The sequence below is a fragment of the Gymnogyps californianus genome, chromosome 4 (assembly GCF_018139145.2).
Source record: "Gymnogyps californianus isolate 813 chromosome 4, ASM1813914v2, whole genome shotgun sequence".
Classification (NCBI taxonomy): domain Eukaryota; kingdom Metazoa; phylum Chordata; class Aves; order Accipitriformes; family Cathartidae; genus Gymnogyps; species Gymnogyps californianus.
Genome location: NC_059474.1, coordinates 58,584,723 through 58,611,553, shown reverse-complemented (window position 1 = coordinate 58,611,553; position 26,831 = coordinate 58,584,723). Strand labels below are relative to the sequence as shown.

Genomic DNA, 26,831 nt, shown 5'->3' with positions numbered 1-26,831 from the left:
CTAGCTGAGCATCCCAGCAATAGCCGCTAATTGATTTAGCCTGTGTCAACTCACTGCGGTACAGAGACTCAGTTATTTCAGCTCCCCCAGTATAGCATGCAGGGAATAAAACCAGTAGCCAAATGCTGCGTCAGGCTGGGATGGAGCAGGGGCTAAACGCAGAGCAAAGGGCATGGCATGGAGGTGTGTGGTGAGGAGCTGGTGCACCCATCCTGTGGCCTCTGGGGAGCCCCCAGGAAGCTGGAGCTTGCAGGATGGTGGGGACGGTGCAATTTCTCAAAGCTGGCCTACTTAGCCGCTAAAGTAAACACCAATTTGCGGTCTCTTAGTAGGGAGGGAGCAGTCCAATAACGCCAGGATAACTTTCTTGCCAGCAACGCTCGTTGTTCAGGGCAGCATTTAACTTCGTCTAATTGAGACACTCACGTTTCAACAGTCGGCTTGCAAAAACGGCAGACAACCTGAAGGTGCCAAATGATTTGTTAGATGCCTGTGATACATAGCCCGTGTCTTTCTGGGACAGATACCCCGGCTGGGTCCTCCTGCGGGTGGCACAGGCTCTGGGGGGTGCTCGTTGGCGTGAGCAGGTACTTTTGGTGGAGAGGGGCCAGAGCCCTCCTGTGATGGGAGTGGGAGCATCAGTGGCATGTGGGGAAAGGCTCAGAAACATGAAGTCGGTTGCAGCCGCAGGAGCAAGAAGTGACCACTCTGACCTCCCGGCGGGCACGTTTCTGCCCTGAGGTTGCTCCGGCAGCAAGGAGCTCTCTGTGGACACGCCGGCTCAAAGGTCTGCCCTGTTCAACTTCTGTCCCGCTGGAGCTGAGCCTTAAATAACAGGCAGATGTTAGCAGAGCGTGTATTATGGAAATCAGACCAGTCATAACCTGACTGCTCTAAAATAATGCGCGTCTCTTTAGAAGAGTGGTGGCTTAGTTTTTTTTGGCTGGAGGCAGAGACAAATTTGTGTGCACAAGGCAGTGGCCTGTGTGGGGCGGCCGGGGGCCAAGCCGTGCCGTTCCCACCCCGCGGGGCACTCGGGCTGTCCCGGGGCGGCACCCGCTCCAGCGGCGCATCCCCTGCTCCGGCGGGAGGGTTTGGCTCCTTTCTGCTCCTCCTGGCTCCCGCTCGGCCCCTGCCCCGAGAGAGCGGTGGGCGTCGTGGCAATTAGGAGGTTGCCGTCGCGGCAATTAGGAGGTTGCCGGTGCGGCCACACAGCTGCTGATTTGCATGTCTGCCTACGTCGGGCGACTTTCAAGTCGCTCTGTTTTCCTCCCCGGGGCTGCCAGCACGCAGCCGTCTCCCGTGAGCTCCTTCCCACGCCCCGGCGGGCACTACCTGGCACACGCGTGACACGACTCCTGCCTCCGGTGCCCCGAGTCGGTGGGTCCGGCTCGGCAGGGTGGCTCAGCGGCACATGGCAGGTTGGAAACCTGTGGCTGCCTTGCAGGGTTTTGCTTTTGCTCGTCCTGGCAGGTAGTCGTGGGGAGCGCTGCTTCATCGTCAGCGCTTGCACAGGGTCGCCTGCAAGAGTAATTCAATGTTAAAAGTAAGCCCTAGTCTCGTTGTTGGCAACTTACTTTATTTTTTACATTTCCTGCCTTTCTAACCAACCCGACCCCCCGGCCATTTGCGTCGCCCTCTCTTCCAGAGGAGGTGTCGGTGCGGCGGAGGGAAGGCTGTCTCCTGCTCTCCCGTGGCAGCCTCATCAGCTGGACCTGGAGAAGTATTGAATTAGCTTTATTATGCCACTGATTTGAAGTCATTACTGGTGTAAGCCGATGCAGTTCCATTATTGTTGATGGGATTGGGGCTCTTCATGTCACAGGTGAATTGGACTCAATTAACCAAAGCCATGGTCTTAATTAGAAGCTCGGCTTTCAGTGGCTCCTCCCGGGTGCCAGAGGTGGGACACCCCCCGCCTTGCCTTGCCATCCCACGGGGCTCTGCGAGTCAACGGGGGAAGGTGCCACTTTGTCCTGTGCAGCATCCGCAGGGACCGTGTGGCATCCTCTCCTCGTGCTGCGCATCCCCTCGGCTTTGCTCGAGGGGAGAGGAAACCCAGCACGAAATGTGGAAAGTGCAAACCTGCCCCTTTGGGCTTGCCGGTGCAGAGCCTGGTGCCTGTGTTGCGTCGGCTCCGGATCTGCCCCCGTAGTCTAAGTGGTCCGGCCAGTGGATGGGTGTTTTGCTCTTTACTGGGGAGACGGTTAGTCAAAGGTTTTGACAGATGCTCAGCTTGACAAGCTAAGCGGGAGGTTTTGTGTTTTCACTAGCTGACAAATTTTCAGTGGCCCTGATTAAATATTACTTCCTACAGCCATGCCTAGCTCTCCTGAGCACCTGGATGAAGCAACGTGTCCGTAAGTGCTTTATGAAGAACGCGATGCTCATTACCGCTCTTACATGGGTAGAAAAACCAGGGCACAGGGAAGGAAGCATCCACTTGTGGAACAGGCCAGTGGCACAGCTCCCAGGGAGGGCCAGGCTCCTGCCTCCCACTCGGCTGCTCTGGAGCAGGGACCGCTACCCAGTGGGCTTGCAAACTGTCTCCTGCAGCCTGCCTTCGCCTTTCCTTAAGAAAATGCGGCTCTCCCGAGGCATGCTTGTGCTGGGTGCCGGCACATGCCGCTGCAGCGGGGCTGGCATGTGGGACCGTCCTGAGGGCATGCCCGGCTGCCTTGCCCCTGCTGCTGGAGGGGACGACGGCCCTTCCGAAAGCGTGCCCCCTCCCACTAAATATAGCATCAGTGCGGGCTCTATTTTTAGCGTGCATTTGAAGTGCGCTTTTCAGCAGGAGCCCTGCAGGATTTCGGCAGCAGACCCCGCAGCTGGGTTTCCCGGGGGTTTGTGTCCTTTCCCGGCAAGGAAGGATGTGCCAGGGATGGAGAGCTCACGTGGCGCTCGCCAGTGGCCCCATGTGCCACGCGCTCTCCCGTCCGGCTGCTGCAAAACAGGCGGCATAGCAGCAGTTGCTGCCTCCTGCTAATTAAGAGCTCCTTCCCTTGCCTGACCACTGGGGTTTTTTGTCCTTCCTCTCCCCTCCAAAAGCTGGTAGGAGCGTAGCCACTTGGAGACCTCTCCCCCCGGCTCTGGTGCGGCCGCGGTTGGCCAGTGTGCTCTGGAGTTAAGAGGGACTGAGCCGTAAGCGTGGGCGAAGGTTGGTTTAACCTGCAACCTCAAGTAAATCCCTTTCAGACCACTTCCCCCATTCAAGTTAGGATTTGGTACCATTGCTGTTGCACCCTGTCGTGCATCTAGCTGTGGACTGGTACTCCCTCTAGGTGGTGAGGAGGGGGTGAGAAGATGAAGACTTGGGCAGCAGAGGAAGGCTCAGCGCGCTGTGGTTTAGGCTTGTTGCATGGGACCAAACTGTTTTGAGCTGTTGCTGTAGATGCTTGCTCACCTGGTTGTACCGTAGGCGTAAGCTTTCCTTGGGCCAAGCTGGAGTTTGCACCTGCCAGCAGCCTGGGGGGGACCATCCCTCCCTGCTCCATGGCTGTTTGAGAAGGGCTGCTGTTTCTGGTAGCCATCAGGAAGGACTCCACAGTTCCCTAACGAGTGTCTGGGTGCAAGATAATGATGGGAGACCCATGCTTAGCACCTCTGAGTGTGTGATCTGCAAAATACACTTGTAGCTGCACATGCTGGCAGTACCGTCCTACATGTGGCCTGTGCCCGGGGGAGGCAGGGGAGAGAAAGGTGCTGCTATTTTTGTTCCAGCAGTGGTTTATGATGGTTGTTTCGTTGCCTGGATAGCTTATGGTGGGTGGCATTCACATCAGACGCTACCCCACACCCAAAAAACAGAAAACAAACAAAAGCTGAGATAAGCGGTACTTTAAGGAAGATCAAAAACTCGTCTGTGTGTTTCTTCTTCTTGGGGGAACCTACGGTCCTACTGACAGATCAAATGCAGGTTTATGTATGTATACACAGGGCTCTCGGTGGGCCCCGTTGTTCCTCTCTAGAAGTAGCAAATAAGCAGTATTACTGAGAGGATATGACAGATTTGGTATAAATCACCCCATCAATACATTAAAAAAGTATTCTCTGAAAAGGTTATTTTTGTCCTGATGTAGATGGTCAAACATTGCCTCATAGTGTTGCTGGGACAGTGCAGTATATCGTGGGGGATGGTAAAATGGCTGCTTTTCAGGTGGTAATCGCACAACACACACCTCTGTTACTTTATCTCCCTAACGAACTTGCAGCGGTGCACATCATTACTTTCTAAGCCTGCTTTATTCTTGTTTCAGCTTGGCTTTACTGGAGCAGCCCTTGCTTGTGCTCAGCATACCATGTACCTATCAGTGTATTTCCAGCCCTGTTACCTCAGATGGGTTGAAACTTGATGGCCGAATGAAAAGTGTAACGTTGCCGAGCTGCATTTTCTTGCTGAAGGTTTACGTGCATCTTCATTTCACTTGCATAACTTGAGTATGTAGGGGCTACTCTCTGCTGCTATTGCTATGCAAGAAGTCAGCCTCTAAACTTAGCTCTGATCTGAGCCACCTTCCTCCGAAGATGCATAGCACTTCTTTTCACCGTCGTTGCTGACAGGCGGGTTTTATTTAATTCACATCAAAGATCTTCTTTCAGTGCTCTTCAGTGCCTGTGTTTGAGTTTATCCTCTTCGTCACTTGCGCGGTGGCCCTTCTGCCACAGCAGTGTGAGTGGTGCCAGGCTGTGCCCGGTGTAGGCACCGGGGCCGGTGGATGCCTGGCACGCGTGGCTGCGGGAGCTGCCACTGGTGTTTCGGAGGGCATGGAGCTGACTTTCCTCCGATCTGAGCAAAATCCTGTGCCAGCTGGGTAATGGGGAGAGATTAATGACTGCCTTGGAAGCCAGTTTTCCAGCATACTGGCCGGAGGGCAAGCATCATGATAGTTGTAGCAGCTGGTTTGGAGAGGAGGGAAATGAGGGGAAGATAAAATTGCACACCCAGAATGCCAGGGTAGCCTGTGTCCATGCTTTGATGTCTTCTCCCTCCACACCCTCCTGTGGGTTAAAAATGAAACTAGACTGCATTTGTAATGGGTGTGTGAATATCTGTATTTAGCTCCAGCAAGCAAGCTCCTGGACTGGATCCTCGTATGTGGAGACGTACAGATTGGCCAAATGCAGGAACGGGTATTTTCTGTGCCCTCATTGTGGGGATGGATGGACACACACACATGGGGACAGACACACCACACACACACACACACCCCCACAGGGACACACCCCCACACACGCGCATCGTCACATCAGTTCAGGCATCGCAGCCTGACAAATTCTGACGCTCATGTACGTGCTGGATTATGAAAGGGGATAAAGGGAGATTAAACATCCTTTTGTTCCTCCTTAATGGTCCTGAAGTGTGTAGGTCAGAGCGTGGGTTCCCCCACCCCCCCTCGCCACCGCTTTGGGGTTAGGGCTGCGGTGAGATGGCCCTGTTCGGGTCTGCGGTGAGGACACGGGCACCGTGCAATAAGCAAATGTAGCTGCAGACCAGCCTTGAAATCTGTAAGATCGATTTGCGCAACCAGAGAAGCAGGGATGAGCATCCTCCCCGCAATGCCCGTCAGAAGGGGCAGGAGCCGTCCTCGCACCCTCGGGAAGGCCGGGGCGAAAGACAGGGTTCCTCCAAAGCGGCAGGTGGGGTGCACGCGTGAAGGCAGGTAGCTCGCAGGAATTCAGTTTCCCTCCTGTTACTGTGCAACACTTCTGCATCCACTTCTGCACGGCGTGCTTTAATCAGCAGCCCTCCCCCCTTGGCCCCCAGGCCTTGAAATTCCACAAAACCCAATTAACAGAGATGAGAGAGCTCTAGCATGTATACATATGAAATTTCAGAAGGCTGAAAAAGAGACTCTTAATACCATAAAGCCTGCCCTAAAGTAAAATTTGCATCTGAAATCTACATAGTTAACCCCGTGAGGAAGACAGCATAGCTGAGCACAACTTTTTTTCCCCCCAGAGGGGTAACTTATCCAGGTCTGCTCGGTTTGGCATCAGCCTGCTTGCAGCTGAGGAGTGCTGCAGAGCGAGCCCAATGCCTTGTGTACAACCTGGAGAGAGCACCAAGGAATTGTAGCTCTGACTTTAGAGACTGTACTGCAGTGGCCCAAACAAAACAAAACAAAACAAAAAAACAACCCCAGCCTGAGAAAGATCATACGAACTTCTCTAGGTTGGCGACCAAAAGCAGGCTGGGTAGACGTGGTGCTTGCGTAGACTCATTAAAGGAAGTATTGAAGACTGATCTAATTATCACTTACAGATTCAGCACATTGAACCCAGGGCTCCAGGTGTTTCACGCTTTACTAAACTGGTACTACACTGGCTTGTTTAAATTGCCCATCATGAACTGTCCTGAGAAAGACATCTCCCCTTTAAAATAATTACAAACAAACAAAAACCCCTTAGCAAATCCACTCCTTTCTGTACGGGTTCAGTGTTCAGAGGGGAACTGGGGATAAAGCTTTATTCCCCTTCTGTGCTTTTATCTATCTCTTTTGCTATCTTGTTTGTGTAAGATACAAAATTTCTCCTCCTATTATCCTACTTACAGCTTAATCGTGTACTAATTGGAGACCTTACTTCTGTTGCTCTGCTCTCTTTTGAGTGTCTGTACGTGCATCTTCCGTAAGAGCTGTACACAAGTATGCTCTTCAATTAAGAGAAATTAAACAAGAGCTAAAAACTCTCACCTGAATGCTTTACATGATTCTCCTAGTTGACAGCAATGGGTTTGGCTTTAAAGTGGCTGGTATCTGAGGAGGGTGGTGGTGGTGGAGACTGGGCAGTGTGCTGGGAACACAGGTAAGTATTTCCCTGCAAAAACACGATGCCTCAAAGCTGCTTTTTTTATTACCTCCGGATTCTGCAAAGGGCTGGTTATCTCACGCTGCGAGCCAGCATGATCAAAGCCCCAGGAAAGGTCAGGCATTCCTCCAGGAGTGATACTCGGCTGCCGGCAGCACTCCTCCAGCCCACAGCTCCCACAGCCCAGGCTGTGGCACCGCACTGAAATCCTTTATCTCGTTAAGGAGTGAACCTACAGATTAGCCAGCCTGGCCTTAGCTTGATGTCGAGAGCATGTAACACCTGGCCTGGGTTTTCTGAAGAGGAAAGGTGTTGGTTTTTTTAAAAAAAATTTTGTGGGGGAGGCAGCATTTCCTTCCTCTGACTTAGTGCGAGAGCTTGATGCTGAGAAAAGCTGTGCTCTGTCTCTGTGCTACACCGAAGGAGCTGCTTTCCTCATGTTCTCAGCTCCTAGTTTTGTGCAATTGATACAAACGGTGAGTTCCAAAATATTGGGCATATGAGAAATTATCCATGGTATCTTCCAGTGAAGGATATTGTTTTCTTGCTGTTTTGATAGACTGGTATTTAATTACTCATTTTGAGCTGGTTATCCCCCACGAGTAGCTTGTGCATGGACAGGGAGTTTTGGGGGGGGCGAGCAGAAGGAAAAGATGCTCAAGATGAGCAAATCCCATCTCTGCTTCTGCACGTTAGATGCCGTATTTTTGCATCTGTGCTAGTTCTGTGGTGGTAGGGGCTGCATCTCTCAAGTTGGGGTGATGAGGGTTCACCCTGTGGCTCACAGTCCCATCTCTGGCTGTGGCTGGGGGCTGACTGTCCTGAGCCTGGTTGATTGGTGTGGTGTTTTTGCCAGCTTTGTCTTCAGGCACAGGCGCTGAAACTACATGAAAGGCAGGGGGGACTTCTGCCTGTGTTTCACAGTTTGATAGTGTCTTGGCTGCGACCCAGCACCTGTGAGACGGTGGCAGCAGGTTAACAGTCTGAAATTCGGGGTAATTTTTATTTTTAAATGAGGTTAAGGTATCCTTATCCTAGGTATAGCATAGGAGTAAAAGAGACCTAGACATGCTTTCTCTCCAGCAGCATGCGATGTTACACAGCAAGGGCACTTACTGCCACAAAAGGGGAAAATTAATAATTTTTTTTTTTGGAACAGAGCACTTTATTCCTTGTTTAAAGGTCTGAAATAGCTGCCCCTGAATCTATCTCCCAGCTTGTTTCTTGAATAAAGGGGCAGTAAAAATTTACCTCATCTGCAAATAAATGTGGCAAACTGTGCAACTGGCTGTGGACATGCGGCCTCTCGAGCAAACTGAAAATGTGTGTGTGTAGCATCCGCGGGGCCTGCAGCAGGAGCGCCCGTCTCTGCCGCCCATCTCCAGATGATCCTCAGATCCCAGAGCATCGAGCTAAAAAACGTGCTCCCTCTGCAGGGGAGAGGGGAGGGTCTGGTCCTGACCTCCGAAATACCATGCTGAGAATGGGGAAGGAGTCTGCCAGTTCTGCTGGGAGCAGGGGAAAGAGAGAGAGCAGGAAGGAGCAGGGGACAAAAAAAAAATAAATAAATTTTCTCCAGTATGTGGTTGCAGACCTTGAGCACGTTCCTTGCTGGTGGTGGCAGCTGGAGGGAGCGTCGCTGGCTGAGTTTGCCTAGCCCCAGTGCCAGCCCACGCCAGGCACTGCAGCAGTTTCAGGGTTCCCTGCCCTGCGGCAGCGTGCGTGCAATGGGCAGGTCTCGTGTAGATACCTCGTGGGTCCACCCCAAAAAAGAAGGGGGTTAGCGCTGTATTTGGACATCTCTGGCACTCTCAACCATCTGCCGGGTCAGCAGTGGAGGGGGGAAGAGGGGCTGAATGCTTCTCCTGGCATGAGCTAATTTTTTGCCTGATAAATTGTTTAGCGGTGTTTTGCAGAGTCTAACGCGTCTGTATTTCTCCCAAGCGCAGCCTTTATTGCAATGAAAAGTACTGAGGAGGGATGCAGTTATGATAAGAAATTGTCCACCTCTTCCTCCGCCATGCTTTGGGGGGGAGTGAATTGCACAGGGGAGCGCTAATTGCATGAAAAAATCAAACTGTTGGTAATGACGGGGCGATGGTAAACTTCGGAAGTGCCTCTTTAATGAAATCGAGCATAACTCTCATATAATGTTTGTTGAGTTTAGTAGGATTGATATATAATTGTGGGGTGACCCGTTGCTACTAGCAGGGCTCTGTGTGCAGCCATAAGCCCATCTGGAAGGGTGATTTACTGGAGGCTTGGGCAATCTGGCAATTTAGGCTCTTTTTTTACGATGTTTAGACTTCTACCCACGTTATAAAGCACAGCCCAGGGTTTTTATGAGAATGTAGGTGCCTGCTGCACAAAACTTAGGTTGTGGGCTGGGTGTGATTTTTTCGTTTTAAGAGTGATTTTTGAATTTTAAAGGGCAGCTCTTGAATTAAAAAAAAAAAAAAAAATCAAGTCTAGCAGCAGGCAGAAATATCCTACGCAGGATTTAAAAGGCATCATGTGTGTTGTGCGTACCAGCAACCTTTTTTTAAGCCCTGTGGCCAACTGGGGGAAGGAACTTAGTAGTAACAGACCAAATCAAGTGGGGTGGGAAGGGGGAGCAGGTAAGCCCCACGTTTCTCCCTGTCTCCCCCCTTCTCACAGGCTGCCCAAGCTGAGGCCACCCCAGCCACTGGAGAGCCTTTGGGTCAGTGCCCAGGACAGCTGTTCGCCTGCATGGGTAAGGCCTGAAAACTGAAGGAAATGCCTGTTTTTGGGGAGCCCGAGGGTGCTGTGCAGTAAAACAAGCCAAGCGGGGCCAGGTGGGTCCAGGCAGCTTCCCGGGGGTGAGCGCAGGGTGGTGGGGCAGAGGTGAGGATGGGTGGTGAATGGGGCTAGAGGAAAGCCAGAGGAGAGCCAATGCCACCAACACTGGGAAAGACGCATTTTGGGTCCTGAGGACTCCCTGGGTCACGAGAGTGCGTTTCAGCAGGGATGGGCAGCTCTCAGAGGCTGATCTAGCCCCAAAGCCGATGTAGGAGCATCCCTCCAGGGCTCCTTCGTTGGCTCCTCTCTGCAGCTGGGGGCAAGGCTTGCCGTGAGGTTGCCGTGCCTGCTTTTCGGGGAGGGGAAAAAAAAATCTTTCCTAAGCTGCCCTGGGAGACAGCAGGCACAAAGGTGGGGTGCTCCATCTTTTCTGGGTACCCCTTTTCCCTTCCTTTTTCTGCTTCTCCTGCAAACAGGCTGGCAGCTTGCACAGGCCCATTATAATTACAGTACTCCCCTGACCTGAGTCATCTCCCACCGGCAGCCCCTGGCTGGAAGGCATCGCTCCCTTTTTTGTATCTTCTGAGATGCCGTTTGGCAAACAGGACTAAAAATACGGAGCTTTTAGATTATGCTTTGGTAGCTCAGCGTCCAGCAGTGTTTTGTGGTAGGTTTATTGGCCCTGTTTATGCCAAGAGTCCAAATGAAACAGTCGGCATCGATGGTTTTGGCCAAAAAAAGCATTTGCAGCCCTGCTCCTTTGAGCCCGTGCCTTGTTCGAGTCATTCTTTGCTTGTCCTTAGCTGTGTGCTGTGATTTTTATATTTTTAGTTACACGTAAATGTAATTTTAGGGCATGTTTTTGTGTCTCATTTATGTGACGAACCCTCGTGGGACTGATCTATGAAATTAAGTTAGTAGCTTTTCAACACTTCTGTTTGTACTGAAATCATCTTGCACAATGTGGTAGAGAAATAATTCCTGTTGTGACCTTCTACTGATGGTTCAAATAACCTGTCTAAGAGACATCCTGTTTCTGGAGGGCCCTATTGCTTTAATTCCTGTTAAAATTGGTTTTGCCTTCTGTGGAATAGTGCTGCAGAAATTAAGTACTTGCAAATGCGTTTTACCTCCAGATAAATGTTGCAGTTTGCATTTTCAATCCTAGTGAAGCTTTAGCAGACTGCTACTTTTGGCCTAATCATTTGTACATTTTTAGGGATTTTTTTTCTTTTTTTTAGTTTAAAAATGAATATTTTATTTTAAGCCTTTGGACCATCTTGCCCACATCCAATGATGGATGTCTAATGAGATGACTTTTTACCTCCACTAAATGGTTATATTGTTTGCACTGATGTATGCTAAGACTTGATGCATTAAATCTTTGGTCATTAGCAGATGCCATTAGCAGAAAAGTCCAAATCACTTAGAGCTGGGACTTAAGACTTTTCATTAAAACCTGAATTTGCATGTTATTGGATAAATCTGTTAATACGGTTTAGCCAGACTCAGGGAAGTTACTTGAAAACTTTTTCCAGTGTGTACGCAGGGTCAGCGGTGCCTGGGAGCCTCAAATTTGGAGAAGGTGGCCCCTCTGGTGCTTCCTTCATACCCCGTCATACGCCAAGCAACTCCTGCATCGATCCCACCCAGCCCTGCCTGCCCCTGCCACCCTTAACGCTGTGCACGCAGCCCTGGCTGTCAGCATTGGGCTTCAAGCTGGGCACAGGTCTGCTCCAGTTCTGCCGGGAAATCCCCCTGAAGCAGCTAAAATCCCAGCGGTGGGGACTCCTCGCCTCCCAGCAAAGCGTGGGCAGCCCTTCTTGCCACTTCGGGGCCGGAGGGGGTCAGCCTCAGCAGCGGTTTCCCCACAGGAGCCTTTCGGCAGCAATGGTGTGGTGGGGAGTGGGGCTCGCCAGGAGCAAGGACCAGCTGAGGAGTCACTGACGTTGTCAAATTCATCACTCCTCTGTCTTCACATCTGTTTCTATCTCCCCCCCCCCGCTGTTTTTTTAGAAGGCAGACAAGGCAGGAGCACTTCCAAAAACATCAGTCACGTTGGGTAGCATGGCCAGCACAGTTTGATCTCTGTTTTGCTAGAAGTAAGCAGTTGCTGCCTGGTCAGCCTCTAAGTTGCAAATTTAGGCATGGTGAACAGAGGTTGTGGACACATGAAGGTGTGTCAGGTGCTTCACAGGCGTCTGAGCCCTTGTCCTTACCTTCTATGAGACAGAGCTAAGATGTCTTCCTGATGCATGTCATGCTCTTGCATTTTCTTAATCAAGAACATTTCTATTCAGTGCATCTTAAAAATTGCTGCTCAAAGAGAAGTTGACCCATTTCTTAGTCTTCTGGGCCTCTGATGGTCTTTGTTATGGCATGTGGTGTTGAATAGGCTGTAACATAGAGTTAATGTAAATACATTTAAGGGAGGTCCTATTTCAAGCACTTTTGATCCACCATGTGTGCAATGCCGAAAGGCATCTTCCTGTCACCAGGGTGCAGGACGGGTTTTTTTTCTCGGTTCCCCCCAGGAGCCTGGGTCTGTATCCTGTGGGACGTGAGGAGGCTGATGAGGAAAAGTCATCCCATCCTGTGACGCACGTTGTTTGCCAGAACAGGAACGCCGGGCTTCAGAGGATGCCGTTGGACTGCCCGCTTTGACACAAAACTTGTATGCTTATGTAGTAGATGGCGTTTCGCTTCCCTGAGCAGTTTTCATGCTTGATTTAAGTGAGTGCTTGAGGGTGCAGAAGAGTCCCTGGTTTGAATATTGGACCATAGCGCATCCCTTTGCCTGGGAGAGGCACATCAACTCGCGGGTCTGAGTACCCCGGAGAAGACGCCAAAGTTGTGAGCAGGGATCCTGATAACCTCAAGGCAAGCAAAACAAGCTTGTGTCTTTGTCTTAACTCAGCAGATGGCTCTGGTGACAGAAACCAGAGCAGTTTTATCCCCAGGGAAGAGCTGAAGATGGCAGAAAAGGTGACGCCAGGATGGGCTCCAGCATCTTTCCCCCCACCCAAAACCCCTGGGGCTCCCTGGCATATAACGCCCCTGCTGATCCTGCCACGGCAAGCAGCTGGGCTGTGGGCACCGGTTCTTCTGATGTCCCGCGGGCTTCCTCTGCTGGTTTAGGGCAATGGTCCTTATCGTCAAAGCAATTAATAAGCCAGACCCGTGCGACTCAGAGGCTCAAGCTTGGGCTTGTTAAAACATTGCGGTGCCTGTGTTCCCCTTGGCCAATAAAGAACAGAAGGGGCTGTGGGCAGGTCAGGAAATGACGGGGGAAAACGCCTTTTTGGCTGACGGGACCGGCTTATGTGTGACAAGGATGCATGAAGCAGAATCAGGGATGCTGCGCAGGGTAAAGGCCGGGGAGCTGCAGCCCATGGGGCACTGCCATCCAGAGTATTTCCAATGCCAGTGGTCCCATTTACCAGGTTTTGGGAGTGCTGAGTGACCCCTGGGGTCGAGTGTGTGATTTGATGCTGCAGGTTGCCGCTTGTTGGGTGTAGGCTTCTTGGTGCACATACTTACATCAGGAAAAAGATGAACTCTTCAGGATGGGCAAAGTTAAAAGGACCATCATGCGGGAACCGGAGCTTAAAATGAGCATCGGCTGGCAAATTGCGGAGCGTTTACTGGCAATTAATCGCCATCAGAGAGGACCTGCATCTGAGTTTGGAGAATGAAATAAAACATTGCAAAATATTTTAACAGGGAAAGCTTTCCCTGCAAGCATGTGGCTTTGCTGGCGATTTAATGCCCTATCAGTCGTTAGTACGTATTTCTAAAACTAATGGGCTGTGCAAAACTAAGTATAATCTGTGTATATGTGAACTTGCAGTATGTAAATAGAAATGGGCTTGTCCTCCCCTGATCGGAGCCTTGCAAGACCTGCCTGGCTCCCCGCGTGGCTCACCAGCACTTCAGGTCTCCCAACAGCCTTCCTGAGCAGGCAAGAACAAACAAATTAAGAAGTCACGGGAGAGAAGAAAATGGAGATAGCAGGGGATTTCTAATCAAGCTATTTTAATACTGGGTGTGCCTTAATCACTTACTTAATGGCAGTGCTTAATGAACACTTGAAATAAAGCATGTTTCTGTCAGAGATTCAACACCCATGTTTTTAAAGCTGTCTTGAGGGAACTCAAATGTTTATTACAACTTTTCAGCAAAAACCCGTCACAGTTGTGCTGTATTAATTTCCAAGATTGAAGGGAAGGAGGGGAAAAGAAGTTGGAAAAAGACAAGAATGTAGACAAGCCATTAGCGCAGTGGTTTCTCACTAACATTGCAATTAACCTGAATCCGGTTACTGATTGTAATCCGTCTAGATAGATGCTTATCCCAGGCTTTATCAAATCGCATTTACTCTTTTCTTTGCAACGCTCCCCTGGCTGTTGTACTGAAGTTTTTATTGCACACCGACCCTTCAGGCTTCAGGCAGAGCGGTTTGCTCCGACTCCTCTTGCCTGTCCTCGTACGCTGCCTGCGTTTCCAGCCGTGACATCCCCTTTGCTTCGGGTGCTGATCTTTCTGCCTGCGGACCGTGGCACAGCACCGTTGGCCATGAAGCTGCCTTTCCCATGCATTGCAGTCACAGCCGCTTGCTGCTGGGCTTCCCAAAAAGGAAGGCAGTCTGGGCAGCTGGAAAAGGAGCACAAACTTTTCCTGCTCCCGAATAACCGCGGGAAGCTCTAGCAAGGATCCTGGGTGCCTCCTTCGACTGTTGATGGGCTGGCAGCTGCTTCTCTCCATCTCCCGGGGGTCTCCTGGGATGCTGTGGCTCTGCAGTGGCCTGATGCAATGTGTTGGGGAGGGGGGAAGCTTTCAATGACTGACTTAAGGTAACTTTCTTGTTCTCCCCTTCCCTGGCTCCCAGCACTAAATACAACTTAATTACATGGCGAAGCACTGAAGTACAGTACGTGAGGAAAAGGGAGACCAGGAAGGTTTTTTTTCTGACCTCGGCAAGCCATCAGTTTACCCCCTGAAAAGTGTGATTTCGATTCTAGTTTTGTTCTGAATAAGTGTTAGCAGTTGCAAAGCCGTAAAGCTTTGCATTGGAGTGGATGCAGCGTTTCACTTTGCCTCCTTACCATGGCAAGTCCCTGGGGTGTCACCCCCCGCTGTTTGTAAGCGCGAAAGGTCAGTGAGATAAATGGCCTCCCGTTGCCAAGTTGTGAAGCAACTTTACAGGGTAAAAAGGCAGCGCCTTTTTTATTTGGCTTTCATAAATCACTATATTCCTAAGCCCCTGTTTCCTGTGAGCGGGGTGTTCCTGTGGGCGTGCTTTCCCATCCCTGCTCCTTTTAGCTTCAGGTGAGGCTAAAAGTAAGATTACAAGTCCACCACCCCCGTACCTGCTATGTCGTTTTCCCAACTGTACTGTCTAAGGATTGGAGACAGTTTTGAAAATTAAGCATAAAATGATCTCTGCTGTCAAGAGCCTAGAAGGAGGTTGGCTTTGGACATAAAACTGTTTGCTCTAAATAAATGGTTTGGGGACGGGGGTGAGTAACCTGAGCTCTCATATATTGAGCTTGCTGCATCTCTGCAAAGTTGTTTATGGAAAGGGATTGTACAATAGCTTCCAGGGAGGTGGCAAATTGTAATTGCAGTTATTGCTGGTGTTGATGAGCTTGTTTCATCTATTGGTAACTAGTTCTGGCCAAACGACCTTACTGTCGCCTCCTCTTCTTCCACCTCAGGTCCCCCTGTGCTAGAGCTTGTCCGTGATGACCCTGGACATGGGCCTGGTTTTGACATTGCTCCAAAACTACATTCTTCTTGGTCTTGCATTTTTATTGCAACAGCTGGTCAGCAAAGGCATAAATGCAGAGTTAGTTTAGCCATTAAAATGCTATTGCTATTTTGAGAGGACGACTGAAACTGCCGTCTTCTGGGTTTGCTAAAACCTTCTGCCTAAGGATGATTTCAGGGCTCTAGAAACTAGAAGTTAAATAGGCTAAAAAAGGGATGAATTCTTCTTGTTTCTTCAAGGTCGAGGTATCCTCAAATCCTCCAACAAGTCATTGGTCCTTTTATTTTGAGGTACTGCTATAGCAATAGTAGAAGAGTTTGGGGTTGTTTGGGGGTTTTTTTGGAGGAGCTATCTGTTGTTGTGTTTTCCCCCTGAATTTAACATTTGCTGTCAAAAACTTCAAGCCATGTTTTTTCAAAATGACCCTCTCTTTCAGGAACAAAAGGGAATGCATGCATTTCTCCATCCTTAAGTTTTAGTTGGTGGGAGTTTTTTTTAATTAGCTTATTTTAGTCTGAATTGAGAAGACCATCTGCTAGTGCCTGTACCAAACGCACAACTTGTTGACAGGAGAGGAAGAATAGACAGGCTGGGGCCTTCTTTGGCTTTTTAGAAGCAGCTTTGTGTTTAGAGAAAAGAGGACAAACAAAACAAAAACCAACCTAGCACCTCTTTGGGTGTTGACCCAGGGACTCTTGGGTCTTGTGTGCATGGGCTCACTTGTTCACGGTTCTCTGTGAGCCTCCCTGCCCGTCTGCAACCTCCTTTGTACGTGCATGTCCTTTGAAGGGTCGTTAATTTAATATCTTTCTCTGTGCAGCAGCTGGAACAAATGGTCCCCCCAGCTCCAGTGGGAGCTCCCAGCCGCCCGCCTCGCCTGGTGCTGACCTACAGGCATTTTTGCTGCGTCTGTCTCGAGCTTTTTATAGTTTTTGCACACTTGTTGCATATAGGATACCTTAAAACTTCCTGAATTCAGACCAAATCCGAGATGCAGCGTTTCACCATCAGCTCACTGGAGATTAATTTAAACTGTCTCAAAGTGTACTCGTCGGATGAGAGGACAGGCGCATGTTTAAAATGGCGAGTAACTCTGCGAATCCAGGTATGGCATCGCCAGTGCAGAGCACTTGCAGGGGTTACCCAGCCGCATGGCAGCAGCTGTGCCAATGCCACGGCGGGGCCATTTCTTCCCCCTATCCTTGCCCTGCCCAAAATGCCCGAGTACAGTTCAAGCCCTACCACTTGCAGACCATGACTGCTGTTTGCAAGGGAAACGTTTGCTCTTGTACCATCTTGGGCAGTTGTTCCTGCGTTACTTTAACACAGCAATAGTTTTAAGCCGGTGTCCGGTGCACGGCAAAGCTCCTGCTGGGGTAATGCCTACTGCTGGGTTAGGGTCATCTTCCCTGCGAGCTCTTACCCTTTGCCTACCAACATTTTATTAGGGATTTTGTCTTTTTTCAGGTCAGTCGTAAAAACAAATAGCAGCTTCATCCTAGCACTAACTGGCCAAATAATTCGGCTCCTGCTGTTTCCAGTACATGTATATTTTCCCAGCACTACCTGTTTGGCCTGTTGGTGTCCCTGCAGTGGACCATCCCCTGCCTGCACTGCCTCACCTCAGCCTGAGCACGTGCTCAGGAGAAATAAGATACAGACTGTGAAGGCCAAGCTGATGAGCAAAAGTCCAAGCAGCAGAAGTGCGCCAGGGAGAGGTCCCTTGAGTGCAAGGCCAGTTCCCAAAAGATGCTGCCGTAGGCTGTGCTGCAAGACTGTGCAGTGGGACTGGAGCCCTGGTGGGCCAGCGGCCTCCGAGAAGGAGGCCACCAAGGTTTAGTTGCTCAGGAGCGAGTGTCCCTTTGAGCTGGGTCCTGTGGGGCACAGCTGGGCGTCCCCACGCCAACAGGCGTAGGCGATCGCTTTGCTGTTAACCTTTAATGTTCATAACAGGTTATGACACACACGTGACAAGGTGCCTTAAAGCATAATGGAAGGTCTTCAGGTTTGTAAACCACAGGTCCTCATATTTAGTTATTTATTTTTTTCAAATTGCAGATCTTGAGCTAGGCTGTATGTTCAATTTCCTTTACTTTCCAGGTCATGTGAAGAAGCTTAGGCCCAGAGTTTAATGAAGGTGTGGTAGTACACCACGTACGCTGCCTCAGACCTGTGTTAGGAACCGTTTCAACAAACATCCAACTTCTTCAGATTGTCTTGGAAATAAGAATTGCATCCTCATCTGCTTTATTGTGTTTCTAGAAGCTGCTTAGGTACCAACTTGCACCAAAATACTACGTTTTGGTGGGTGGATGAAGTATTATTTCTGTACTGAAATAATGAAGAACCTCACGTAGGACAAGTTATGTAATTGTCTCATTGAAGGTGTGTGGACTGATTGAGTTTTGCAGGAGAAGATTTTAAGGTTGTGTTGAGGAGAAAAGGTGCTCCGCGAACTGTGCCTATATTAGATGTAAATGTCACCAGTGTGCTGGGGAGAGCCGTGGTGGTTGCTGGCTTGGTTAGCAGGTGCTGACCGAAGCATAGGGGACCGATTTCCCCCTACATGGAGATCACGTTGACCCAGATAGGTGGTTCCTGGGTTCAGGTCTCTGTCAGTCGCTCAAGTGTTTCTGCAGCTGTATGCACCATCTTCGGAGGATTTGGGGAGACAAATGTACCAGGGGTGGCATGTTTGTGGGAGAAGGAGGAAGCTTATGGGCAAAGACACTGGGCTGCAGTAGGAGGAGTCTGATCAGCACTGTCTTGTACCTCAGCATGAGGTGGGATTTGGGCTATGTCGCACAGCCCTGAAAAGCCTTTGGGACAGTACTGCCCACTGCAAGCATTAAGCGGTGGAAGGGGCTTCGGCATCGTCCCCAGTCCAGATATCTGCAGGGCAAAGGGTGCAGGCCAGCATCCGTGGGACCAGGCAGGGCACATGGGGCCAGTCTGCTCCTCCCCTCGCCCTGGCCCAGCGGTGGGAGGGTTGAGAGGGCGGCGAGAGGGGCATCCAGGTCTGCATACAAGATCTTGGTCTCCTGCCCTGAACCCTCTCTGGGAGGAGGGCCCAGATAATCCATCTGGGTTGACTTGTAAGGCAGGTGCCGTAGCAGAACCAATTTAGTCCGTAGGGCTTTTGGAAAATATGTCATCAGGCCTTTCTCATCCTGGTTTTGTTTCACACATGTCGCCCTGTGTTTTCTCCCCCTGTCAATCACTGTGGTCATCTTGGTGGGACCACAGGGAACGGGGAGGCTCAGCCTGTGCCCACCGAGCCCCCGTCTGGTGGCATACCTGGGTGCCCAGCAGGATTTAGCTGCCAGAGCTCCCTAGGTCCTCCCAAAGCGGTGTGGGGCAGGCAGGCCAGAGAGCTTTTTATTATTGTTATTATTTATTGTTACTATTTTTTTTTCCCAGTTTCTGGCTCTGCAGACCCCCAAATGTTCTTAATGGAGATACGGCCCGTTTATATGTTAATTTTAAGCCTGCTGACAAGCGGTTTGCTTTTTTCCTGAATTCTCACGGTTCCTTCGCCCGTTGAAAGCCGCTGCTGTGGGCTTAGGGGATAAGGTGCTGAGAATTAGAAAATAAAATAAAATCTGCAGGATGCTGGAGAGCGAGGGGGTATGGGGATTGGCTTGCTCAAAGTACAAATGGGTGATTTCTGAAAGCAAGGAACCCTGATACCAGGGGCGTGCATGACAATTACATCCAGTATAATACAAAATGTTAATTACTAAATTTTGAGAAATTAATGCTGATTAGCAGCTGCGTGTGTGTGACCTAAATACATCTATTGCTTGATCTTTATTCATAATGTACAGTTTATTGTTGATAAAGTAATTGCTGAATGGTGGGCTGGCCCGCAAGTCTTGTAGCTAAAGACTGAGGCCTGATTTGTAAATCGTCTGAAATTTGTTGGCATCTGGTTTTTGTTGAATTTATACAGACAGAGAAGATGAATAGCAGTCTGAGCTATCCCCTTTACAACTCAACTCATAGATATTATTGAGAATTCATATTGCTTTTATTATTTGGTCACAAAAATGGACCTAATGCTTGTTGGCTTTAAAACACCTACTAGCGCTGCTTTCTCTCTCCATCTTGCAAAATATAAGACAAGGCCGAAGCTTAAATTAAAATCCTCAGGTTCTTATCTCTTTCCCACAGGAAAGCAAATCTGTGTTGAAGACCGTAAAATTAAGAGGAGAGCAAGGATAGCATAATTTAGCAAAAATTCATGGCACCAGATTCTGAGCTATATGACTGGAGGGATAGGTCAGACATTAAGAAGATACCGCCTGCTAATGCAAGTTCCTTAAGGTGGTGCTCTGGAAACAAGGCAAGCAGAAAATGCTGCACTGGTTCCCGTTTGCTCCCTTTCCTCTGCTCCTACTGGTCTTAATAATAAATTGAGTTGTCCATTTAATAACCCTTCTGCTTCCAGAAGTCCAGAGGAATCTGGGGTTTGTACTCTGGAGTATTGTCCTAACATCTGTTTGTGCCAGGATTTCAGTAGTGAACTCAAAGAAAATTCATTTCATTGGGCTGTGAAATTTTTTTTTTTTCTTAATTCCTTATATTTGACAGGCTGTCCTTGCTGAGTTTTATCAGTGTTTCTGTCTGAAGGACGGCTTTTTTTGCCTTTTTAAAATTTATTTTATTTTATTAAAAACCTGTTTGTGCCATAATTATTTTTGCTAAGGGGCAGGGTAGAGTGGTGAGGAACAAATGAGGAGCGCCTGTTACACACCGGCATCATCGCTATGGCTCGTCCCACCATGGGAAGAGCAACTTGTGTTTCAAGCAGCGTTAATACAGCAGCATTTCGTTGGGACGGACGAGTCCCGTTGTCTTGCAGCCTTGATCCAAGAGCATGATTTTGGGCAGCGTCCCTCAGTCACGCCGAGTGCCCCCTCCCCTGCGCCTCTGCGGGAAGCGCTGAGAGGAAGCGTGTGTCTTGGCCGGCATGGACATCACCTTACGGCACCCATTTCAGGACCCTCTCGGGCATTTGTAGCACTTCGATTTCTCCTTGGCATGATGTGGGGAGAGGCCTCCCAGCTGTCCCCGGGCAGTCAGTGGGTCTCCTCCCTAACTGACCCCTCTGAGAGGCCACTGCCAACCGATTATATATGAAATCAGGCTTTTAAGGGTGGTTTTTTTCAGTTACCTGCTACACAGACCAAGAGATTTCAACCAGAGTTTGTAAAATTGCAAGGGAAAAAACCTGCTGTACCCTCTGGCAAAGGCGGGGGCTTGTCCCTGCTGCGCTGTGCCACAGCTGTACAGGAGAGCAATGGGGAGGAGGAGTGAAGTTGATGAAGCTCGTGTTGCCTTTGAGGCTGGAGATGTGGCAAACTTGCACTTTAAACCCTTTTTTTTTTAAATGCTGATCCTGTAACTGAAGGGTTTCTTCAGTGCTGCTGCTGGCTCTGCCATCCTTCAGTCGCGGCCCTTGGTGCGTGGTGCCTGCCTGCCCGGCATGGTGCTCCTCCTGCCCTGCGGTTCTCCAGCCGCTGCTTCTCTGGCCCCATCTCCGTGTCTCCCAAATGCCTTTCCTCCTGCTCCTGGCCCCCACCCATTTCCCTGCATTTCCTCAACGCCTGCATCCCTCCTCCGGCGCCAGTGGTTTGAGGATGCCAATTCTGGCAGCAAACCTGGTTGCCATCCACCAGCCCCAATGTCGTGTCTGTCCATCCATTCCCCCCCTTCAGTAATACAAATATGTAAAAATTGCGTTGTGGAAGTGTCTTTTTTTTTAATACAGAAGCCCTACCTCACTAACACTATTTAATTTAATTTTTTTCTCTTCTCTTGCAGTCAAACAAGGTGCCAGTGGTACAGCCTTCTCATGCGGTTCACCCCCTCACCCCTCTTATCACCTACAGTGATGAGCACTTTTCCCCGGGGTCGCACCCGTCTCACATCCCCTCTGACGTCAGCTCCAAACAAGGTGAGCCTGTCCCGTCCCAGCACAGTGGGGATGCAGAGTGGTCCCACTGCCCCTCATGCTGCTGACAGAGGTTTATTTGTAATATTTTAGAGGGAGGGTTCCAGGCATGCACACTCGCTTTCAGAGACGGTAATTCTGCCATGATGCTGATATTTAACTTGGCTGTTTAAATCTTCATGCTCTTTCTAATGTAATAATTCGGGCTTGCTTCACTCGTCAAAATCTTTTAAAATCTCAATAAGCAGCAACCAGTCGTTACCATCCCCTGTGGTGCCCGAGGCTTGCAGCATGCAGATGTGGAAACAGCAATCATCCCTCACCTTCCCAAAAATGGGGGAAGAGTACTTCAGTAGTGGTGTTATTGAAACCTTTTCTTTTTCTCTCTTACTCAAAATTGTATTTTATGTCCTTGTATTCTGGCTCTCTGAATTCTTCCATACGTCAGTTGGCATAACTGAAGCGTAGCCCATAAAATACAGTTTTGAGCCTGCACAAGTTAAGGCTTTGCAGACATGACGTTTTTTAACCTTCTCGTGCCCACTGCCTTCTGCAGAAAGCATCGTTTTAGGAGTCGTGGGTGTCAGTTTTCTCTGTGCCCCTAGGACTCCTTAAAACAAACAAAAAAAGCCCCGCAGATCCTCATCTGGGAGCGTCGGACCAGCCCCACTCCGGGTCAGTCTGCAGGCCCCCAGGGAAGTGCTGACAACCTCCAAGGTGCCAAGCCCAGCCTGCGCCGAGAGCTCCCACCCAGCGCCCTGGTGAACCCAGGGGTTTCCTGGGGAGGGTGCACTTGCTTGCATCGGGATGCAGGAGCTGGGGGGGGACGTGATGGTTGTTGGGGAGGTGCAAAGGGAAGACTGACCCTGGCCGGCACGGGTCTCAGCCAGGGTTTGGGTAAGCGCCCGAGGAGGAGAAGCCTGCGCGGGAGACCTGGTGGTGAGGAGGGAAGGCGTTTGCTGTAGTTGGGACGTCTGTGCATGGGCGTGAAGTCTGTCGGTGCCGGGACTGGTCCTGGAGGGGTGCCTCTCCCTGCCTCTTTCTGCGCTTGCGTGTCCCACCACGTGGCGTGACACCTAGTTGACAAGATCGTGAAGCTCTGCTTTACCTGGGCACACATCCGCATGCACAGTTGTCCCATTTATCTGGAGAGGTGTCTAGCCACCATCGTTCAGAGAGAGACTTTTTTTAGTTCTGACTTTCCCTGAATGCCTAGTTTTTATTTTGGCCTTGCTACGCAGATAATAACATGGGCTATATCCAGAAAATACCATGGCCTTCTGGCTCTGTGTGTTTTTTGCTGTTTGTTGGTTAGTTTGTTGGGGCTTTTTTTAGGGAGAGGGAATACAAAAAGCACTCTGCCTGGAAAGCCTGGCCTGTAAATACATGTGTAATATCTTTTTCAGAGTTGGAAGAAGCAAATGGAGACCTCCTGTCCTCATTTGTCTTCCTCCTTTGCATCAGTGCCCAGGAGAAGGATATTCACACTCATTCCTTGAAATCCCAGGGGTGCCATGTGTTAGAGAATGGGATTTCCACCTCTTGCCCCAGCTGGCTGCGACGGCTGGGGCACACCCCGCTGATGCAGTTTGTGAGCTTAAGAAGTTTTCACTTACTACATGATGGGTTTGCCCTCCTGTGCCCCAGTTCTTTGCCTTTACCCCTGGTTTATTTTTGTACTTCTGTCCTGCAGACCCAAACTGAACAACACCTGGTTTGTTGTTTCTGCTGCCTGTCCTCCTGCCTCTTCTCGCCCTCTGCCTTGTCCAGCCCCAGTGCATCCCACTGCTCATGTCCCCATCCCCAAGCACAAGCCTGGTGAGGGACTTTGCTGGGGGGCAGCCAGGGACGCCTCTGGCACAGAGCTCGTGCCCCTCTGGTGTTCCTGAATGGGCTCTTTGTCCCTTTGCTCAGCATCTGATGAAGATGGGGACGGATAACATGGGTTGGAGACTTCTGGTTTTGGCTGTGATGGTCTCCTTGATGTGTGTGGTCTTTCCATACTCCCATTTCGGCGCCACTGGCGTGTGGGAGCAGCCCCAGTGAAGTGGCCTATGCAGTTGCTGTGAAGAGAGGATTTTTTTTTTTCCCTCAGGTCCTCTGCCAAACGCCTCCGACCATTGTTTCTGTCCTCGCCTCCCACCATGGGTCTGGAATGAGGCACTGCCCTGGCGCCCCAGCCCTGATGCCAGGGTGCCCTCCTCCCACCAAAATCCCAAGACGAGGGGTCCACAGCAGCTTGCCCGCAGTGGTGCCTCTTGCACCCCAGGCACTTTGGGATGGACACACAGCCACCGCCTTGCTAAAGGCGGTCACTTCTTTCTTCCCTTTTATTTTATTTTTTTATTAACCCTTTCATGAGCAAGAACTTGCTTTGCAGCACACTGGCTGTACAGTAGCTGCACGTGTTCCTGCTGGGCATCAGGTAGCTGGCAGCCCCCTGTCAGGGGCCAGAAGTTTTGGACTAGCGATAACCACTGTGCATTAGTGCAGAGAGAGCAGCGTCGTCTCCGTGGGTCAGAAATGCGGATTTTGGGGAAGGAGCGGCCTAGCTCCTTGCGCAGAACTTGGTCTGGCAGGGGCAAGGTCATGTCGTCACTCCCAGGAGCATCAACTGTCACCAGAGATGAGAGAGAAGAGACGCTGGGCTTGTTTTTCACCTTTGTTTTTTTTTTTAAACTGCTCTGAAAGAGCATTCCCTCTCACATAAAAACCCTGGGATATATAAAGTGTTCTCTCTCCTGTCAGCCACCAGTTGTTTTACACCTTTGAAAAGACAACTGGCCAGAAATTTGATCCTCACTCAGGTTGCGGTCCCAAGTCTGAGAATTTAGCTTTTTTGAGACAGTAACACCACCAGTATTGTTTTCCATCCTTTCCTGTACACAGTCCTGAAAGATATTCTTCAAATCTTGTCATTAAATTCAGAAGAGTTAAATACAAACTGAGGGGGGGAATAAATCAGTAGCATCAATCTATAAACCAAGTCTCAAGGTAGCACACACTCAGTCTTGGACCTTTGGAGTGTCACCACATAAATATTTAATACCCTTTTAAAGCAGCTGATTTAACATGTGAAGTAGACTTAACAATTCCTTCTGCTTCAGCCCCCTCTTCTCCAAACACATTTAAATAAACCGATGTCTTTGTGGCCTCTGCAACCGTAATTCCATGTCTCCTGGGGGCACAAGGTTTAGGTGAAGAATGGAGACCACAGACTCTTTTGGGACGAGGATTAGCTTTAATCTTGAGGTGATTCTTGCAGTTGTAGGGCTCTATGTTCTGGGGAATGTGAGCTGATGGATCATTCCTGATGGGACTTTTATTTTCCCATGAAATACTACCAATGCAAAACAGATTGACCTTGGAGCCCACAGGAGTCAACTTGATGAAGAGCTTAGTTGGAGCTGGAGTGACAATTGGAAGCCAAATGAATCATATCAAGTGTGACCATTACAGGCCTGAAAATGATTCTTAATTAACCACTGATCCTCTGTGGTAGCAAGTTTCCAAAATCTGTGAATCCATAAGGGAACCCGCAAAAATGTACAAGTAGCAATTTACCTAATCTAATAGCTCTGCTGTGCTGCCTCTTTGACAACGCTTTATTTTCCTCTTGTCTCATGCTGTGTTAGAAGAGGTCCTCAGGATCCGATCGGGTTTGGTGAAACCATTGAGAGGACAGTGTTGCCTGACGCGCTTTACAGGAGATCTAAACTTGTGCACGTCCTTACCCATACATTTATTTCCTCCTTCCACTTTGGTTTTTCTAGTATTTCCCTTTGAATTGCAATATTGTATGCAAGTTATTTATTATTTTAAAGGTGGCATGGGTAGCCTTTTGCTTTTAACACTAACCAGGAAGGTGGTTATTTCTTATCCAGAGCACTAATTCCATCGTAGCGTTGGCCACGTTAGCTGTGAACTGTAGCTCACGTGTAGTATTTTGAGGGGAAAGTCATTCATTCTTCTGTGCTCTTTAACAGGCATGTCCAGGCATCCTCCAGCTCCTGATCTCCCTACCTTCTATCCCTTGTCTCCAGGGGGGGTTGGACAGATAACACCACCTCTTGGCTGGTAAGATCTTTTAGCTTCTTTTCAGACAAAGGTGCATGTTCACACCATTTTCTGTTGTTGAATCAATCGCAGCATTTACAAAATAAGAATGTCGCTGCAGTAAGAAATTACTAAGTTATTTTAGTTGAAAAGATCAAAAAATGTCGATCTTTGAAATGAATTGAATCTGGTTTTTGAACACGTACAGAAATTGAAGTGTGTAGATTTCACTTTGAAGTCTATATATTTCTTATGGCTCAGATTTGTGGCTCTTGGCATTTGGAAAGATAACAGAAAACAGTTCTCAAGGAATTAAATGTAAATTTTTAATAAACAAAATTGCAATTACTGAGGGGAGGGGAGGCAAGAAGGAACTTTGAAGTGTGTGTGTGGGGGGAATCTTGAAACTGCACCCAAATGGAGAACAAACTTTTGTAGTCTGCTGCTTTTTACAGTTTCTGTATGGAGAGAAGCCTCTGTCATTGGGAGATTTTGCTGCTCTTGCTAATACTAGCACTCTCAGGATCTCTCTCTGCCACTCAGGGTGTCATTTTCCTTTTGGAGGAAACACGTGGTATTTTCAGAGTAATCAATTTGGCAGGATGCTTCATGTCTGCTTGGGGAGGATAGGTACTTGCCCTCAGTTCTGTCGGAGCAGGGAATAAGGAAACTCAGCAACAATTTCAGTGCTTTGGAATCTGTATCTTGACTAGCCTGTGCCCACGGAATGAGCGATGCAGGTTTCTTATTTTTATTTTTTTAATGTGTCTATGTGAGGAAAACATGATCCAGATGACAACAGGCAGAGAAAGTAGAGAGCAGAAGATGGTGAAATGCTGTATTGCTGGCAAATCTTTCAGGAAGTGCCACATGCCTTTTTGGAACAAATTATTATCAGATACCAAACTAAAATATGGAAGTATCTGACTTTCTAATTTTTTTTATTATTTTTTTTTCTGCCCCTCCTCCCCATTTGTTGCTGCTCGGCTGACTCCCCACCTCCACCACCACCAGGCAGTTCCTGGCATGCGTTTTCCAGATGTGGTCAATCATTTCTTCTGAATGGTTTCTCGATGCAGAGGCTGGGGGGAGGGAAGAGGGAAAAGAGAAAGAAGATGAGAGACAAGATCCGATCTTATAAGGCTTGGGGATGTGTTCAGCGACACTCACCGACAGCAGGACATACCCAGCTGTCCCTTATGCTATACGGCTTCCAGCTGCCTTCTGTGCGGTAGCGCTGCTGAGGCTTCCTCCACCTTCCCCCCCCCACCTCCGCACCCCCTTCCCTTTGAGCACTGCTTATTTCCAGTAACGTACCCCAAGTGTGAAACCTGTATCCTGAACCTTACAAAGGCCAATATCCCTTTTTATCCCCTCTGAAAGCTGATCTGCCAGTCAATAAGTAACTGTTTGAATAGGACTGGTGTGTGCAGTGGTCTTTCTGGGCTGGTTCAGGTATTTGGGCTGAACTGGTATTTGTTT

At 49.3% G+C, this 26,831-nt stretch overlaps 1 protein-coding gene across 3 annotated transcripts in view; it reads left to right on the top strand.

Annotated features, from left to right (window-relative positions):
- LEF1 (lymphoid enhancer binding factor 1) overlaps positions 1-26,831 on the top strand; it is a 70,101-nt gene that overhangs the window by 19,762 nt on the left and 23,508 nt on the right. For all 3 annotated transcript variants that reach the window (XM_050896060.1, XM_050896058.1, XM_050896059.1), the window contains exons 4-5: positions 21,164-21,296; positions 25,280-25,370. In XM_050896060.1, the coding sequence (XP_050752017.1) occupies positions 21,164-21,296; positions 25,280-25,370 (224 nt within the window). The remainder of the gene's footprint in view (positions 1-21,163; positions 21,297-25,279; positions 25,371-26,831) is intronic.